This window comes from Festucalex cinctus, chromosome 1 (assembly GCF_051991245.1).
Source record: "Festucalex cinctus isolate MCC-2025b chromosome 1, RoL_Fcin_1.0, whole genome shotgun sequence".
Classification (NCBI taxonomy): domain Eukaryota; kingdom Metazoa; phylum Chordata; class Actinopteri; order Syngnathiformes; family Syngnathidae; genus Festucalex; species Festucalex cinctus.
The window spans coordinates 56,668,011-56,686,223 of NC_135411.1; the positions used below are offsets into that span (position 1 = coordinate 56,668,011).

The window sequence follows — 18,213 nt, forward strand, 5'->3', positions numbered from 1 at the left end:
AAATAAAATCCGGCCACAAGCCTTCATTCACTGACAATGTATTGAGTTGATATAATAATTAATAAGATAAACTTTCAAAGATTATCCATCCATCCATCCATTTTCTTGACCACTTATTCCTCACAACTTCACAAGGGTCGCGGCTTTTTTTTTCTTTTTTTTTTTAAATCTCCTATTCTTTTCCCCTCCTCTCAATTCCACCTTTCCCACTGTGATGTGCATACTCTCATGCCAACAACGAGGCGCTCTAAAGTAGCCATGCCAGAATACTATCTGAAGGGAAGATGCATTTTCAGAGGGTAGCCACTAGGGATGTAATGCTAAAGGCAATATTGCACTATCCATCCAGTTTCTGAACCGCTTGCTCCTCACAAGGGTCGTGGGGGGTGCCGGAGCCTATTCCAGCTGGCTCTGGGCAGTAGGCGGGGTACTCCCTGGACTGGTCGCCAGCCAACCGCAGGGCACACAGAGAGGAACAACCATCCACCAGCACATCCAGGGACAATTCGGAGCACCCAATTAACCTGCCATGCATGCCTTTGGAATGTGGGAGGAGATCGGAGTACCCGGAGAAGACCCATGCGGGCACGGGGAGAACATGCAAACTCCACCCAGGAAGGGCAGTGCCTGGACTCAAACCCAAGTCCTCAGTGCTGAGAGGCAGATGTGCTAACCACTCATCTACCGTGCCTTCTTTAAAAAAATATTTTTTATCCTAATTGAGAAATGTTTTACATTGGACACCTTAGTGCATTAATTTTGTCTTTTGTTCACTTGGTTTGTAATCTTTCTTTGGTTTGATTGAATGTGCATGTGCAACTTCTCCTTACAGGTTTGACCGCGTGATGTCACATCCTGCAAGGCTGTGCTGTGATCTGGCTGCCTTCCCAGCCGGCGCAGCCCCTTGGGGCTGATTCAGCCAATGTTCCCACCCAGGAATCCTGGAGGGCTGACAGGAAACAGGCCCAACTCTCTCGAGGCCGCTGTAAGTCAACCCTCGCCCGAGTCTCCCCCAGACCCGAAAAACATCTCTGGGGGGCATTTCTCAGACGAGCCAGCTTGCAAATACATATTCTTGGTCAGCGCCACACCCTGACTCTCACTCGCCTTGCACTCTGCCCAGCTTCCCATCAGCACTGCCTTTGAAGAATTGAACAATTCTATTGAGTAAGACAGGCGTGATTAACAGAAAATGAGTTGGCCCAATTTCGTGTTTTCATGACCTAGCTCTTGTTTGCCTGCAACCTTGTCGGAGCACGTTCGATTTCTGTATATCCTCAAATTGTTCTTCCCACACTGTTGATGCCGTGCCTCAATGAATCGAATGGGATGCCCCAAGCACTGTGTACTTTTAACATGTCGAATCTCGGCTCACTTTGAATACTTGCACTTGTGTGGGTTTCGTGTACATTTTGTGACCGTTTGTTGTGTGCCTTGTGATTGACTGATGAACGGTCCTGGATGTACCCCACTTCTCTCACCAAAATATAGGTTAAGTGAAGGCTTTAAATTGTCGATAACGATACCTGGTTTCGGTACTCGCCCATCTATAGTTAATTGTTTGTGCACTGCAATTGCTTGGTGAGGTTAATTGAAAACTCTGACACGGGGGGCTTAAAGGTATTTTTCATACATTTACTGTGATATCTCTACTTTGATTTAAGTAAACTAAAACACAACAAATTCTGTAGTATTTCATTTATTTTGTAAAAAACAAAAAGGAATGCAATAAACAAAAACAATGTACCTACATTAGTGTTTCAGATTGTACCGAATGGACACAGGCAGCGTGCTACAAGACACAAACAAGAAGGCTATTGCACACGAGACACATTTTCATACATAAACACATCACACATATAAACTGTACATACATACATGTCCATATATTTAGAGTCAGGCGACGCGACAAAAGTGATACACATGACAGACGCCTCAAAAAAAAAAAAAAAAAAAAAAAGACATCACTGAAGCTGCCAAAGTGCTTTTCACCATTTCTGCTGGACTGTGTGTGTGTGAATAAACTGTGATTTAAAAATCTTTGTAATAAAAATAAAACACAGGAAGAATGGGAGTATAATCCTGAACAATAGGAACCGGACACAATGAATAAACCAACACAACAGGACATCCTACGCCAACAGGAAGTTGTCGAGAACGAGGATGATGCCGACCTCTCGGTCTCGGGTATTTCAAACCAGATCTGGTCCCACGTTTATTTTTTAGAGGAGGCATTGAGTTGTACACGAGACATATGGCAAACAAATGAAATCGGGTTGCACTTTCTTTTGTTTTAAGACTTCACAGTGAGCCAGGATAAGCAGTAATACTGTTGAGCACGGGACCCCTGCCCCAAAACTTCTTCTTCTTCATGCATACATTCAGCCAAGTTCCCCTGAGAGGGACGACGCAAACAGAGGCGTTGCTAACAACACTGTCAGGACAAATAACCAGTCAAAGCGAATCACTGAAGGAAATGTGCTTCCCCTTAAAGGAAACTGTTAAGATACATACACAAGATGAATGTTTAAAATAAAAAATAAAAATTGGCACCGGAAAAAAAGAAAGGAGGTTAGTGATGGAAGCTGGAATATATCATACACATGTAATGAGCTACAATTCCATGCATTACAAGGAAATGGATTATGGTTACTCAAATGGATTTTAAGTAAGGTTATAATGGGACTATATAGCCCTGCTTTGAGCTGATGGCGTCCATCGTGAAATGGTTTCTAAATATGAAGGCCTAATATGTCCTGTATTCACTTCCTCGTTTGGGATACTTTTTTTTTTTTTTCTTTCTTTTTTTTTTTTTTTCTTTCTTTTTTTTTTTTTTTAAGCGTACAGGAGTTTGTATCTTTATCAAGTACAATACAACGCATTACAATAGCAATCGTATGGCTCGAGTTACAATCATAGCATCATCAAAATTCTTACATTTCATTTTTGAATTCAGAGGAAAATCCCAAATGTAACACATGCGACGACGTCGGGTGTCAGGAGCTTGGCCTACAAGCTACAAAGTGCAACGCTGAAAGCTTTGTGTTGAAGACGCTGCAAAATAACACGCATTCAAGTGTGATATTAAGCAGGTCTTTTTTGTTTTTGGCTTCCAAGGCTGGATTTACACTGCAGGTCCAAGTGCTCAATTCAGATTTAATGTCTATTTGTCCATTTCAAGTGACACATATTCCATATGGCTGTGTTTACGCTGACAGATCACCTGCCTGTCCAAATTGCACGGAAATAAAACACAAACATCAATGCAGGGCAGTGGAAACATGAAATTAAACAATGGTTGATAAATAATACAAACATTATGAAATGTGACAGAGCATTTATGGCCTGGCTGAGTCTCCCAATTGATTTAAAAAATAAATAGCAACAGCATCACTCCATTGGCCTCCATCTAATATTTTGCTATTTTATAATAGACATATGTCTAAGGTTTCATATTTAAGCTATATTTAATGATATATGTTTTTTTGCTGTATATATTTACAGTGGGTGTTTTTTTGTTTTTTAAGACAAGATTACAGTAGTGCCTTGAGGTATGAATGATCCAAATCGTGAGATTTTCCATATACATGTTTTTCCCTTTGATTAGACGAGCACGTTATAATGGCAGTAAACTCTGTTCAAATTAATTCAATTCAAAATGAATTAAAAACTGTATTTTCGAACCCTTTAAGTCAGGGGTGGGCAAACCTGGTCCTCGAGGGCCTGAGTCCTGCATGTTTTTCGATGTTTCCCTCCTCCAACACACGTGAATCAAATTATCAGGATTGCCCACCCCTTCTTTAAAGCTGCTCTCTGTAACAATTTGGCCAAAAATATCTTTACAATAGCCTTTACATTTGGCCATTTATGACTGATACATCTTTTAATTAGTAGATTAACACCTTAGCTGTTCAAGCCTCTGGCCAATAATTTTCAGACTGGATTAGGCTTCAAATTTCCCGCCCTCTGTCCATGTGACGTCATTTGAGCGTAGTGTATGTGAAGATCGGTGTGTGCAGTCTCATTTTTCATCAACAGGTGGCAGTAGTGATTCAAATTTTAATTCTCTGCATCCAGTAGCCTTAAGTTATTAAAATTTAAATGCTAATGGTGGCGCAATACATCTAGACGGATAATATATTAATACTACACGCAATATATATTCCTCATCCTCTGCCGAAGAGGACTAATGCTACAGAATATTACTGAATCAATTAAAGTAATAAGAGAAGTGCTATTCTAAGTTGTTTGTGTCTGCATGACTATATTATACTGCCTCCTGGTGAGCACGCCAGAAGGATCACCACAATGAACTGAAACGGAATGAACGAACGAAATTTTTATCTCAAGGCACCACTGCATTTGTGTAAGATGCAAATGTGTGTATGTCACCAAGCAGTGTGTTGTGAAAACCAATGCATATAGGATTTTCCTCCACATTTGGAAGATTTTTTTGGTTTTTTAAATGTTTGGACTGCTTTTTATATAGCACTTATAGCGCTTTATCTACACCATATGTTTATCTTCATTAGGGTCGTAAATGAACCAGAGCCTACCCCAGTTAGGGTGAGATGGGGGTAAACCTGGACTGGTCGTCGGCCAATGTAAGGGCACATATAGACAAACAACTAAGGTCTTATCAATATGGATTTTTTTTTTTTTTAGGATTCCAATAGTTGGCAGTATGAAATTCTGATAACTGGTTAATCAGCCGATAAATATAAAAATATATAATAAATAAAAACTTCTTTTTTGTTTACAATATTTGGTCATATCTGTTTAACTTTACAACAGAGGGAAAAATATCAGCAAAAATTGGTTATTTTTTGTACATATTTTTTTCAGAGAAGGGAATATTTGAAGTTGAACGTATGCGGAAAAAAAAAAAAAAACAGCAAAAAGTTAGCCATTTTTTTGTGACTTTAAATGAGCTAATATCAGCTAATTGGTCGACAAAGTAAACAACCATTCACTCTGACATCTATACCAATGGACCATTTTAGAGTCTTCAATGAACTTAACATACACCTTTTTGGAATGTGGGAGAAGGCTGGAAGACCTGAGGAAAACCCTCGCAAGCACAGCAAATTCGAACCCTTAACCTCACAACTGTGAGACTGATTGATTTAAAATACCACTTGAGAGCAAATCAACCCGAATTGCATCACACCATGCAGTGTAAATCCAGCCTAATAGAGAGAGGGGAAAGCATACATTAAAATGACTCCATATGATTTCACCCATCATGATTTTCACATTTCCGAAGCACCCCAATGTGGCGTTCAAAGTTGGCCTGACATCCCGACACAGGCGCCATTTGATTGCGAGCTCACGCGATTGCATCCGCTCTCTTCTTTTTGTCCGCCGTCACACGCAAGTGGTGCAGTTCTGCATGATGGGCGTGGTCTGCTGTTCGTGTTTGTGCGTGCAGTGCTCCAGAGAGCTGGAGCTCTTGAGCGGCACGAGGCAGCGCTCGGCGGGCCGCCCGCTCTGCAGCACCCCCCAGCAGCACAGCACGCGCAGGAACTCCTTGCGCATGTCCTTGCTGCGCAGCGTGTAGATGACCGGGTTGAGCGCCGAGTTGAGCATGGCGAAGCCGAAGAAGATGTTGGCTTTGTGGAGGACGGGGCAGGACTGGATGGCGCAGGACGAGTCCAGGAGGAGGATGGTGAAGGCGGGCAGCCAGCACATGATGAAGACGCCCAGCACGATGGTGACGGTTTTCAAGAGGGCGTAGGCGGGGGAGTTTGTGGCTTCCTGGTGGCTGGAGCGCACGATCAAGTAGATCTTCACGTAGAGGATGACAATGGAGAGCAGGATGAGGCTGAAAATGGTCACCACGAAGAGGATGTACTTCTTGGAGTAGAGCGGCAGAACGGCGGAGCACTGGGGCAGGTTGTCGATGCAGTTCCAGCCAATGATGGGGAGACCGCCCAGCAGGATGGACGTCACCCAGCAGGCTCCGATGAGCAGGAACATGCGGCACGTCTTGGTGGAGCCGTACACTTTGACCTTGGTGATGGCCACGTAGCGTTCGATGGCGATGGCCAGGAGGCTGAAGACCGACGCGGCCAGGGCGATGAAGGCTGTGCCCTCGCGGATGAACCACTGCACGGGCACCAGGTCGAAGGTCCGTGAGCCCGACAGGAAGATGTTGGCGATGTACGCCGAGCCGGCCAGGAGGTCGGAGAAGGCCAGGTTGCCGATGAAGAAGAACATGGCCGAGTGGAACTTCTTGTTGCGGCACACGGCGATGAGCACCAGCAGGTTCTCCAGGATGATGATGGTGCACAGGACCAGGATGATGATGCTGGGGTCCGTCAGCACCTTCTTGTTCCTGTTCAGGTCCTCGATGGTGGTGTTCTTGGCGAACACGTAGTAGTACGGGATCAGAGTCCGGTTGTAGTACTGGGAGTATCTGCTCCTCATGGCGACCAGCTGGCACCCCACGGCAGCTTCACGGCAAAGACTCATTCACTCTGTGAAGGAAGTTGCCGGAGGAGGGGGCTGGGAGGGACCAACGCCTTTCCCACAGTCACGTCTCAGGAGCTCTACGTGGGTCACCTGCATGCAAAGAGAAGATAACGTTAGAAATTCTCTCGCTTACACACAATCAGTTATGTAGAGTAAATTTGACTCTATTTAGAGTGGGACCAAATAGACTAGAGTAATAGTATTTGCAATTGGAAGAAAGTAAAATAAAGAATTCGAAAAAATAAAAGTAACTCAAGGGTGGAGGAACGAACTCACGACCTTCAGCTTGGGAGACAGCTGATCTACTTCCTGAGCCACACAGCTCCTGCTTTCTGTTAGTAAATCGCTCGTGTCAGCTGGAATCTTCCTAACTCCAAGAGGCCAAAAAAGGTGTCTTTGTTCTCTTTGGGAAAAAGCAAACAGTAGGAGGGGCATATCTCAGGTGGTAGTGTGGCAGTCTCCCAAGCTGAAGGTCGTGAGTTCGTTCCTCAACCCTTGTTTGACTTTTTTTTTTCTTAAGTTCTTATTTTACTCTCTTGCTAGTGTAAATCTTAGCCTACACTAAAACTGGGTCTATATGGTCCCTCTCTAAATAGAGTCAAATTTATTCTACACAATTTACCGTGTAGGGACTTTGAAATGTCTTGCATGAAATTGTCTGGGTTTTTGGAGGGCCTCTTGGTTTCGATTTGATTTCATGTGGTGGTGGCAGAGCTATCAAATAAAAACTGCTCTGAGTGTCAGTTTGTATTCAAAAGGTAAATGCGCTTCAACATCACCTAGCGAACTGGAAGACCGAATCAATTGTTATTTTCAATCGTTTCCTCATCATTTGGTGAACACGGCGGGTCTGTTCCGACCTGCTTACTGCCCCCACACACAAAGCTTTGTGCTGCTTCTTGCATTTTAGGGATAATCCAGTGGTCTTGTAAGAAACTTTAAACGGTTCTTTGGGGGAACATATATTATCCTGCAGGACAGTACGTTCTCGTTTTCAGATGCAGATCTCATCGTCAGGTAGATGATTTGAGTTCAAGACGGGGGAAGAAGAGGGCTGCCAGCTGGACAAAGAGAACTCCTCTGGCCGACTGAAGGACACATTCCACTAACGCCCGGCCCGAATGCTCTGCTGTCAACACAAGGCATTGTTGTTGGAACTGAACCATTCCACTGCAGTGAGATATCTCTCGACGCCAGCCTCCGCAGGCCTGTGCAACAGCTTGGGAGCTACATACAAATCCAGATGACATTTTTTGTACAAACTACCTGCTGGAGACTAAAAGTGACATTAGCAAGCTGAGCCGGTTAACACTGTGAAGTCAATTTCAGTGGCAGCCCCAGAGATGGATAGAAATGGGCGGATTTACATCACATTTATGGAATAAGAATTAAACGGGATAATTAATCATCATCAGGGCAATTCCATGTTGGGTGGAATCATTATCAACAGGAGACAGGAAGTTATGTTAAAGCGCCAGTCATGCTCCTCTGAATTCAGTCAGGCTGACAGATTGCAGAGAGCGGTGGATTTCGTCTGTTCTTTTTTAAGCGTTGTAAGCTTTTGTTAGCTTGAGTAAACACGTCAGTTACATTTGAGTCAATCTGTTTCTTTAAAAATGGATCACTGTAAACAAACTATCAACCACAAAGGTATAGGTGGATGTTGGTTCAAGGAAACTGCAAGTCAGTTTTATTTCATGCATTATAGCTCTAAAAGTTGGAGAAGGTGTCGTTTATGTCTGTGAAGTATTAAAGTCTTCGTGTGGTCGGTGGGCTGGCGTGAGCGCTGATATTTTTAATCAATGGCAGCATGATGAATTAGTGTGTCAAATTAGCAATTGCATCGTGTGGAGGATGTTGGTGTGAAATATGAAAACCTTGATTAATTAAACAATGTTAAGTCTTTTAAAGAATGTGCCCAGTTTTCAATCTCTTAAGTGCAAATACTACACAAAAATGTAAATAAATAAATACAATATTGATATGTCGTCCCTCTCATGGTTTAACAAGTACTAGAGCAACACCACAGCCAACCACAATAATAAACACGTCAAACAAAAATGGGTGTTATCTTTGGAAAGGCAGACGTTATATCAATTGGAACCAATTCAGCTGTGCCTAATGGGGTGGCCAATGAGTACATGTTGGCATTCTAACATTTAAACAATTCCCACGCACCATTCTATGCATATTGTTCAAATGTAAGTACTGTAGACGTATCCTATGTCAGGTTGAAACAAGCGTACTGGTGTGAAATCCACGCAGGTGAACTTTGAACTAACGGTGTCGGGTTTTATGATTGCGCAAATAAAAGCAGTTTAAATATTCACATGACTCCAGCAAAAGTTGAAATCTGTCAACTGGGTATTAAAAAAAGGAAAAGCTAACAAAGGGACAATCTAATTAGGGGAGGAGCCGGCGGGCTAAAAGCTGCCACAAGTAACACAATCCATGTGCTCTGGAGGTAATTCAACACTGATGCGTCGCACTACTATTCGGTTGCGAGAGTACAATTCTGCAGGGAAGAAGAAGGAGTGAGTCAGGGAGCGTAAAAGCCACACAACGAGCATGCATGTGGAACGGCATCTGGACACAATGGCAAGAATCTGAATGACAGCACGCACACGGAGCCCCCCGTGAAAAAAAAAACTAAAAAAAAAAAAAGTTCTTCATGAATATACAGTAATAAGGACTGAATGGCACAAAACCACAGGAAATTCATGTCCAAAAATGTTGATAATTGCCTACATTAATAGTTTCAACCGTAAATACTGTGATGCCAAAACAGTTTAAAACTCATGCTTCATTTCCTGTATAAATAAATAACAAACAGATGATTTGTTCCATTCATCATATTTTTTAAATTCATCGGTTATTGTAGTTGTATTCAACCAGATATCAGAATTGGCATCAGCCTCAAAAACTCCATATCCGCCCTAGCTGAATATGCGTACGCGTGGGCAAAGCACAGGTGTTGTACAGCCTTGCCAGCAATAACCGTCTCAGTGTTTCCTGAAGCAGCAACGAGGAACAATAAAGTCCTTGAGCGCGGCGGCGGGCAGGCTCGACGGCCTTCGGCGCTCATAATGCCGCCGCTCACTTGGCATGGAGGCTGATGATGCATCTGGAGGGCTGGCAAGAATGGACATACAGCTGCGAACCTCCAGAACATGGCTTTGCAAGAAGTCTAGTCAGTCGGCATCAGTCTCTTAGCTGTGTTAATAGAAATAAACAAGAAAGCTTGAGACTGAGCACATGTGCCAGCTGCACCCGGGCAAATCCCATGAGGTCTCGTTCTTGCAGCCGGGAGTGATTAATTCAAAGTTAGAGCAGCATGCACGGCCATCGAGCCCGCGGCACACATCTGATTTTTAACATCTTAACCGTTTTGGGTTTTTTTTTTATATGTGATCCCACATGACACGTAAAAATATTGCTGTGTGCGTTCACTGCTCTTATAGTGTGGTTTACTCAAGACAACTAACCAGACCCGTCACCAGAGCCCGGGCTTAAGGGGGGCACATGAAATGCATGGGCGGGCCCAATTATTGTGAATACCATACTGACAGCATTAACTTGCCCAATATATTTGGATAAATTTATGTAGCACTGTCGTGCATCTATCCATTGAATAGCGCCCGCTGACAGTTTTATCATAGACCGCATTTACAGTACACACACCTAAAGTAGACTGCAGTGGCGTCGTGAGTACGTTGACGCCGCAGCCATATTGGATGAGGCAAAGTGAAGCTATTTGTAAAGATGCCTCCTTCTGTTTCTCCTTGGAGATGTATCATAAAGCCACAACTCATTGGATTAATAAGGAATTATTATTACCTTTGATTATATTATCCCATTCAAAGTAGAGATAGACCGATAATCGGCCGGGCCGATAATCGGGGCCGATATTTGACATATTGGTACATATCGGTATCGGCCTGTTTTATTAATTTGACGGCCGATATAAGCGATCCATTTAAAACTCCGTCTTTTCGCTTCGAATGCAGCCCAGAGCGTCTCTGTCTGTTATGGAGTCCAACTCCAGCAACGTAACGCCCATAGCAGCATTTGATTGGTTAGCCGTGCAAGAGCCAGAACCAATCAATAGTGTATGCCATGTATCACAGTAGCCTGTCACACACACGCACCCACGGACACAACGCGAGACACATGCTTCGAAGGTAAGTTAAAAGAGAAGAGACTCCGCCGAACTTTTCACCATGATAAGCTAAACACATTGAATTATGTTGTGTATTAAATGCACTTTATGAATGGAGCTGCATTGCCTTGCATTGAATCCCCCCTAGCTAACAGTGGTGTGTTCAGCTTAGCATGTAGGCTAACACCCAGTAGCTAATTCGCTACTTGAACTACTCGGGGAGGGAATCACACAAATTTTCACTTAATTAAGTAAATAATGTTTGTTAGAAAGGTTCCAAATATTAACAGTTGTCATTATTATATTGTCTAGTTCCATGTTAAGAGTAGAGTAACGTCATAATATTTACCTCTCGTGACGCACACATTGCATTCTGGGTCACGCCCACTACTTGTTGCATAGCGGTTATTATGCAGTGAGATGCCACAGTGACACTAAATAGCGTTTAGTTACTTTATATTGTGTTTATTTGTCGCACTGGTTTGCCATTGTGTGCCTTAAGCTTCGACGTCGATTTGATTGACAGCTCGTTGTGCACCTCGTTAAAGTCCGCTCCGTAACTAATTAAGTGTCTCAAACACCGTTTAACTACATGAACGTGTTCTCTTCCGTATGTTTGGCATTAGTAGAGAAGTGCACTAAAGTATAGTGTGCTTATTTGCTCGTTTTGTCTCTCTTTTCACGTCATGTCTGCCGTCATTTGGGACATTATCCTCTCAATGGATGCCACTAATATGTAACATCTACGGCCGTAGTCGGCTGCAATTAGTGTTTAGTGATGTAATTTCGTTACGTGCATCATACTTTGAATAATGAGCTCATGTTTGGTGTGTTGTATAACTTTCTCGTGTGTTAGTAACTATTCATGTGGACAGCTAAGACAGTGCTTGTTAATGTGAATTAGCAATGTTGCAGCCCAGTTATTATTTAGACAAGTACATCTGTGCCATTAAGTGATACAGTACAGTACAGTAGTGAGAGAATAGTGGGCCCATATACACACGTGTCTATAAGTGTAAAACAGATTAAACAGCAGAAACTGGCAGCGTTCCACCGCAACAATTTCTGTTTAACCAAGTTATTCTTACTATTATTATAACCAAGTTATTTTACTCTACCTTTTTCTGCGTTGATTGGGGCATCCTAAGTGGCAGTAAACTACATGATGAAGTGTCTTTTGACAGTTCTCTTGTAGAGAGGAGTAGCATGATATTGCTGTTCTCGATTTAAGATCCTAAGCTTATCAATACTGTCTATATGGTAACAATAACAATAATCATAATAAGGTCTACAAGAACTGTATGGTGTTCAGGGATGAATAGTTTTTCTCATGGAATTTTTTTTTTTTTTTGCTGTAGTAATAAGTAATGCCACAGATGATGCACATTTTGAATGACAGGGTTCCTCCTATTACTTCAAAATATAAAAATATAACATTTATAGAATAAAACTACAAGTATCCCAAATGCTATAAAAGGTAATGTCACATTGGCCCCCACATTTAACTCCCCCCGCCACCAACGTCTTATTGCAGATAGAAGGATGTAAAATGAAAAGTGTAGTGTGAGAATACATTGTAAAGAACGGTTAGGGTTTGCATATTCAAAAATTTGGTGCCAACATTTTAACTTTTACTGCAAATGAATATCGGCTTCAAATATCGGTTATCTGCCTCCTTGATTACCGATAATCGGTATCGGTATCGGCCCTGAAAAAAGCATATCGGTCTATCTCTAATTCAAAGTCAATCTTACTATTTTTGACGATGTAATGGCAAATACAATTGCCACATCCAATAGGGCGGATGCGCTGACATATTGCTTCGAACGGGCCACATGTTTGAACGGTGGCGGCAGCAGAATTAAAAAGAAAAAAGGAAAGCAAAATCCTACCTCATTGTAGATGCCAAAACGATATGTGGGTCCCGTAGTTTTTTTTTTTTCCCAAGGGACTCTTTAGTTGCCGACACGAAAGAAGTTTGTAGTATGTCCCTCCTCACTTGTCTTGTGCGCCAGCGTCCTCAGAAACTTGCAGCTTCACTTGTACAAAATGTACATGACTCTTGCATTGCACGCCAACATTGACATATTTGTCGCGTATGCGTATAAGTCAGCGTAAGGCATACCTAACATTATTTTCAGTAAGACTGTGATGCTGTTGCAGATAACTACAACTATTTCTTCATATTGTGACATCTTGCAAGAATGCCGCCAGAAAACGTTACTTGGAAATGTCAACCTTTTTAGTTGTCTTGTACAAACGGCCACCGTTGGCCGTAGCCGACTCCAAAAAACAGGAACAATTCGGCGAGGGGCGAGCATTAGAAGCAATGAACTGAAGCAGCTAACATAAACGTAACATACCTCCGACATCGCGAGACCTGTGTTGCGTTTACTGACACTCGGATATAAGAGTGCTAAACCGAATGAATGGAAAAATATAATGATAAAAAAGGAGAACCATTTAAGAGATCCATGCCTCAAATGGGCGGGCACAATCATCTTGGTGGGCGGGCACGGACCCCTATGGCCCGCCCATGGTGACGGGTGTGCAACTAACCCTACACACAATCCTATATGCATCATGTGCAAGTCTGACATAGTCTGACATAACAAGTAGGGATAGATCGATTATCGTCCGGGCCGATTATTGGTGCGGATATTTGGCATTTTGACAAATGTCGGCATCGGCCCTTTTACGAATCTGAAAGCCGATAAAGCTGGTATGTCACTGAGCGGTGAACGCTTACGAACGTAGCAAATTTAGGGATTTTGTCAGGATTCGTAAGATGTTCAAAGGCGGTTTTCACTTGTCACAAAGACATTTTCAACATATTCAGACTAATTTTTCACTGTCTGTGAAGATCTTTTGAAACATTTTACGAACCCTGACGAAAACCACAAATTAGCTACATTTGCATGCATTTGTCGCTCAGTGAAAAACTGAGAACTTTAATTTATGGATGTATTTACTAGGGGTGTTAAAAAAAAATCGATTCGGCAATATATCGCGATACTACATCGTGCAATTCTCGAATCGATTCAATAGGCGGCTGAATCGATTTTTAAACTTCCATTTTTAATGGAAAAATATTCAACAAAACATCTTACTTCGGGTTAGGGTTCACACCTTAAGCATGGAAGACTGTTATATGAACGGAACATTAAGCCTTAATATTTTATTTTAATGCTGTTCAAACATGAAACAGATTACAACCTGTATAAGACTGAAGTTTCCGATAAATAAATAATACATTTTCATACAAATCTTGCACTCTACAAGTTTACTGATTAGTATTTTCTAAATTTGAATGGAAAAAATCACAACAATCGGCTTATAAATTCGTATCGGGATTAATCGGTATCGAATCGAATCGTGACCTGTGAATTGTGATATGAATCGAATCGTCAGGTACTAGGCAATTCACACCCCTAGTATTTACACTTACGCTTCATAAAAAAAAAAAAAAATGATGCTGATACTGGAACTCCCTACATGTTTTATATATCTTTTATATTTTTAAAAAATTATGTTGAAATTTTGCAACAGGGAACTATTTACTTGCTTAGTTTTTAATTTAGCGTAACACATGCTGATGATCCTTGAAGCTCCCTGCAATTTTTGTTATAATTGTTTACCAATGTGGTCAATTCCTTATAGGCCTATGTTTAAAAGAATATCGGCTTGAAATATTGGGTATCAGTCTCCTTAAAGATCACCTGATATGATCTTTGCAGCAATGACACCAACCTTCCTCTGGACGCCCTGATACTGTATCAAAAGAAATGTTCACGAAATTGTACCTTGTTGTAGAGTTTCAGTCTAGCCTAGCATCAAAGAGCGGAATTTGGTGGGCGTGGCCAAGGCTCGCCAGACTTCCGTGTGTTTTTGACTACAAAATGAGTTGGGCGTGGCCAAGTCTCATCTTTTCCGTGTGCTCCTGTTTACAAACAAGAGTCTTCACGTCTGCACCTGAAGGAATATTGGCCATGCTTTACTTTCAATAGTTGGTACCGATCCGGGGTAAGTGAACGATGTTCTGCTAATTCACGTTTGTATTGTCCCAAATTCCTGAAGCAGTCGTCAGTAAAATGTTTGGCACAACCTGTCAGGGCTGCTAACCCGAGTCCTCACGATGCACATTTTCCGGGTACAGCTACTGGGATTGTCACCCCCGTACCGGTCGAACCAAGTCCTACGGGGAAAATGAACACATCCCCAGAACCGGGTCCACCTCGGCTTTCCATCGGCGTCAGTTTAAATGCTAATAATCGGTATTAGTAACTGCCTTTAATGAAAACCCCACACTCCCTTAAAAATGACAAAAAAACTGATTAGAAGCAAAATCGATATGCTGAATTGCTGTCAATGCATTTATCTATTAGCTGTCTTCCTCTTTCAATGTCTGAACTACAATAGCATTTCCATTTTTTTCTATTTCATGTTGAAGGCCATTTTTTTCCCCTCTCACATCATTATTGTTTGATTCTATGTCTTTTGCTTTTATGTATGTCAGCATACTGAATTGCTTTTAAGAAAGCAACAAACTACTTGAATAAACTCATCATGCGTTGCAAGAGGAAATTCTTGCAGTTTCTCTTGTTTCTGTGACCTCCGGCAGGTTAGCACATGACTGATCTCGCATGTGTTGTGGAGACAGCTCGCCGGTCTTCCTGTCACCAAGCTGGCGTCTGTCGTTACGGGATGGGGAAACCTGATGCGCCGGTTCCTCCCGAGACACACGCACACCCTCAATCCGATTCGTCCTCCACGTGGCCCCGCCCCTTTACCTGCCAAACTAAACTGGCTAAACTTCCTGCTATTCAACACGTTGATACGCTAACCTAGTGGTCAGTCCATCTGCCTCACATTTCTGAGGTTGTAGTTCAAATCTTGCCTCAGGCTTTCCTGTAAGGAGTTTGCATGTTCTGCCCGTGGGAACTTCCTCCTTAATTTCCATGAACATGTACACAGGTGTGAGCGTGAGCATGAACGTATGTTGTCTATATCTGCCTTGTGATTGGCTGGCTGTCCAGCCAATCTCTCAAAGTCAGCTGGGGTAGACTGAAGCTCATCCATCACTCTATTAAGGATAAGTGTGACTTAAAATGGACAGATGGGCGGATAGTTGTCAATAACGGTCAAAACTGCTTTGAAGGAAGCCGGCTAACACACAGAGCTGGCTCACATTCTCACTCATTTTGACTGCAAACTTGGTGACGTTTTGTTTTGCTTGACACATCACCGTGCACGCAAAGACAAAATAACATGACACGCTGTCTGGATTTGGGGCACACACACACCAAAAAAAAAGCTGACGAAAAGCGTCACGGCTGCGAGCAGGCGTGTTAGGACAAGTGACCGACAGATGAAAACAAACCAGGCACAGTCACCTGGCCAGACACGGCGCTCCACATACGCTTATCACGCACTGCGCGTAGGGCACCAACTGCCTAAGGGGGCACCAAAAAACAAATCAAGCCCGTAAAAATAATAATAATAATAGTAATTATAATATCAGTGTCTAATATTTAAAATAAAAGCTTGTAAAGCGTGTTAATAAATACAAATAATAACGTAGCATTATTTACTCGACGAGCGGTATCGCTGGTCTACGTTGGTGCCCCCCCTCCCCTAGTAGTTTGTTCCTATTAGGGAAAGGGGGAGGGGGGCGGGGTGCACTTTTGCTCCAACGAAGCAAACTACTCGGTAAAGGGGGAGGGGGGCGGGGTGCACTTTATGCTTCAATCGCAAATTTGGCAGAAGTTTATTCTTGGATATCTGGACATGTCATCAAAAAGGCATCACGAATTGGGAGCAGAAAAGAGGAAAAGAAAAAACAATGAGATGATGCTCGCGCCTCACTTGCAGGTATGACAATGACAATTTGTTTATTTTGTAGCAGCTACGTTTACATGACCACAGTTAGCAAAAAAAAAAAAAAAACACTCATTCATTATACGGTATGTTAAATGGAATGTGACGAGACAATATTGTTTCATATGAAACGGCCAAGAGCGGCATGTACTGGTGAAAGTGTAATTTGAAAATAATAATAATAATCATCTTAAGGCTAAGTAGATTTCCTCATTTCATATTCATAGTTTTAACATTATGTCCAGAATTTTTACATAGTGCCCTATCAGTCCTTGTCTAAAAAGGTAGATTATTACAATTTTCATGTACCTGTGTTTTAAATATAGGCCTGCACATTACCATAATCCTAATCAATTTAGAAAATGTTTGTACCATGGTTGGTTCAAAACCATATTTCATTGTAGAATCCCTGAATATTGTCTTGTATTTCTGAATACAGGATCAATGCTTCAATATGTTCAAGGAGCATTTCATAAATGCGGAAATTGCACAAAAGCTGTCATATGATGACCTGATAGCCGATTTTGCAGCCCAGAAATGGAGACATGTGCCTCTGTAGGGCCTCTACTAACTTGCTTGCACTTTGTTTTTTTCCAGATGTTTATTTGTTAATAGTAGTGGCATTGAGTTTTATTTTAATTCATTTAGCTTTATTTATTTGAGTATTTGGTGTCATTGTTAGTTTTATAAAGACTTATTATTTATCACTTATTTTTGTGAACATTTTTAAAACTTCAATATTGACACTTACAAGTAGGGCTGGGTATCGATTCAGATTTCCAGAATCGATTTAATTCGATTCACAAGGGCCCGATTCAATTCATGATTCACAACGATTTTCGATTCAGTTGAGAAATTCATGCAGCACATATTTTAGACAGTCAAAAGTACCAATGCTGCAAAGAGTAGAAACTTCTTGCTCTAATTTAATGCATTAGTAAGAATATGAATATTTACATTAGGAATTGAATCCATTGCAGTTACATTAATCAAAACAAAACATTTATGCTTAGGGCACCAAAATAGCTAGCGCCGGCCCTGCACCTGGCACACATTACTAGTGCACGCCATCTAAACTTTCAATATCATCTTGAAAGCTGATGCTTCCCTCCTAAAAGTCCCAACAGTTCAAGCTCTCCAGTGACAGCTGAACAAAAGCCAGCCATGCTGTTTTTTTTTTTTTTTTTAGCTACCCCTCACCTACCCTTTCAAACACCTGATAAGCTCCAATTAGCACTGCACCACCTGCTACCTGTCACTGATTAAAACTCACTCACTTTCCACTCTTTTAAAGAGCTCCATGCTTTGCACACCTGTTACAAGACAGGAGCGCTCCCTAACGTCCTCTTTTTTTTTTTTTTTTTTCTTTTTTTTTCATTACAGGAAAACCTTGATTGCGCTACAGGGTTTCAACTGTTTGGTGGCCACAGACGTTTGTGGTTTGGAACTAACATCCTGTAACAAAGTATGGCGAACTCTTTCCACGAAAGAAACATCTTTGCTCCTGTGACAATTGTGTTAATTAAAAAAAAACTCTCTAAAGAAACATTTTTTATCAGTACCAATGTGGTTCTAGCTGTACTTTTATAGTACAGTGATCCCAAACTTTTTTTTTTTTGTAGATGTATTCTAAAATCAGTCTAATTCTTGTTCTGAACATATTTTCATACTTCATTTTGAGTGTGGGTGACTGTACTCTTTAT

General features: G+C 41.8%; 1 protein-coding gene across 1 annotated transcript in view; it reads right to left on the reverse strand.

Annotated features, from left to right (window-relative positions):
• Positions 1 to 1,683: 1,683 nt before the first annotated feature.
• Positions 1,684 to 18,213, reverse strand: part of s1pr2 (sphingosine-1-phosphate receptor 2) — a 36,841-nt gene continuing 20,311 nt past the window's right edge. The window contains exon 2 of the mRNA XM_077496294.1: positions 1,684 to 6,564. Coding sequence (XP_077352420.1) covers positions 5,368 to 6,474 — 1,107 coding nt within the window. The 5' untranslated portion in view covers positions 6,475 to 6,564 and the 3' untranslated portion in view covers positions 1,684 to 5,367. The remainder of the gene's footprint in view (positions 6,565 to 18,213) is intronic.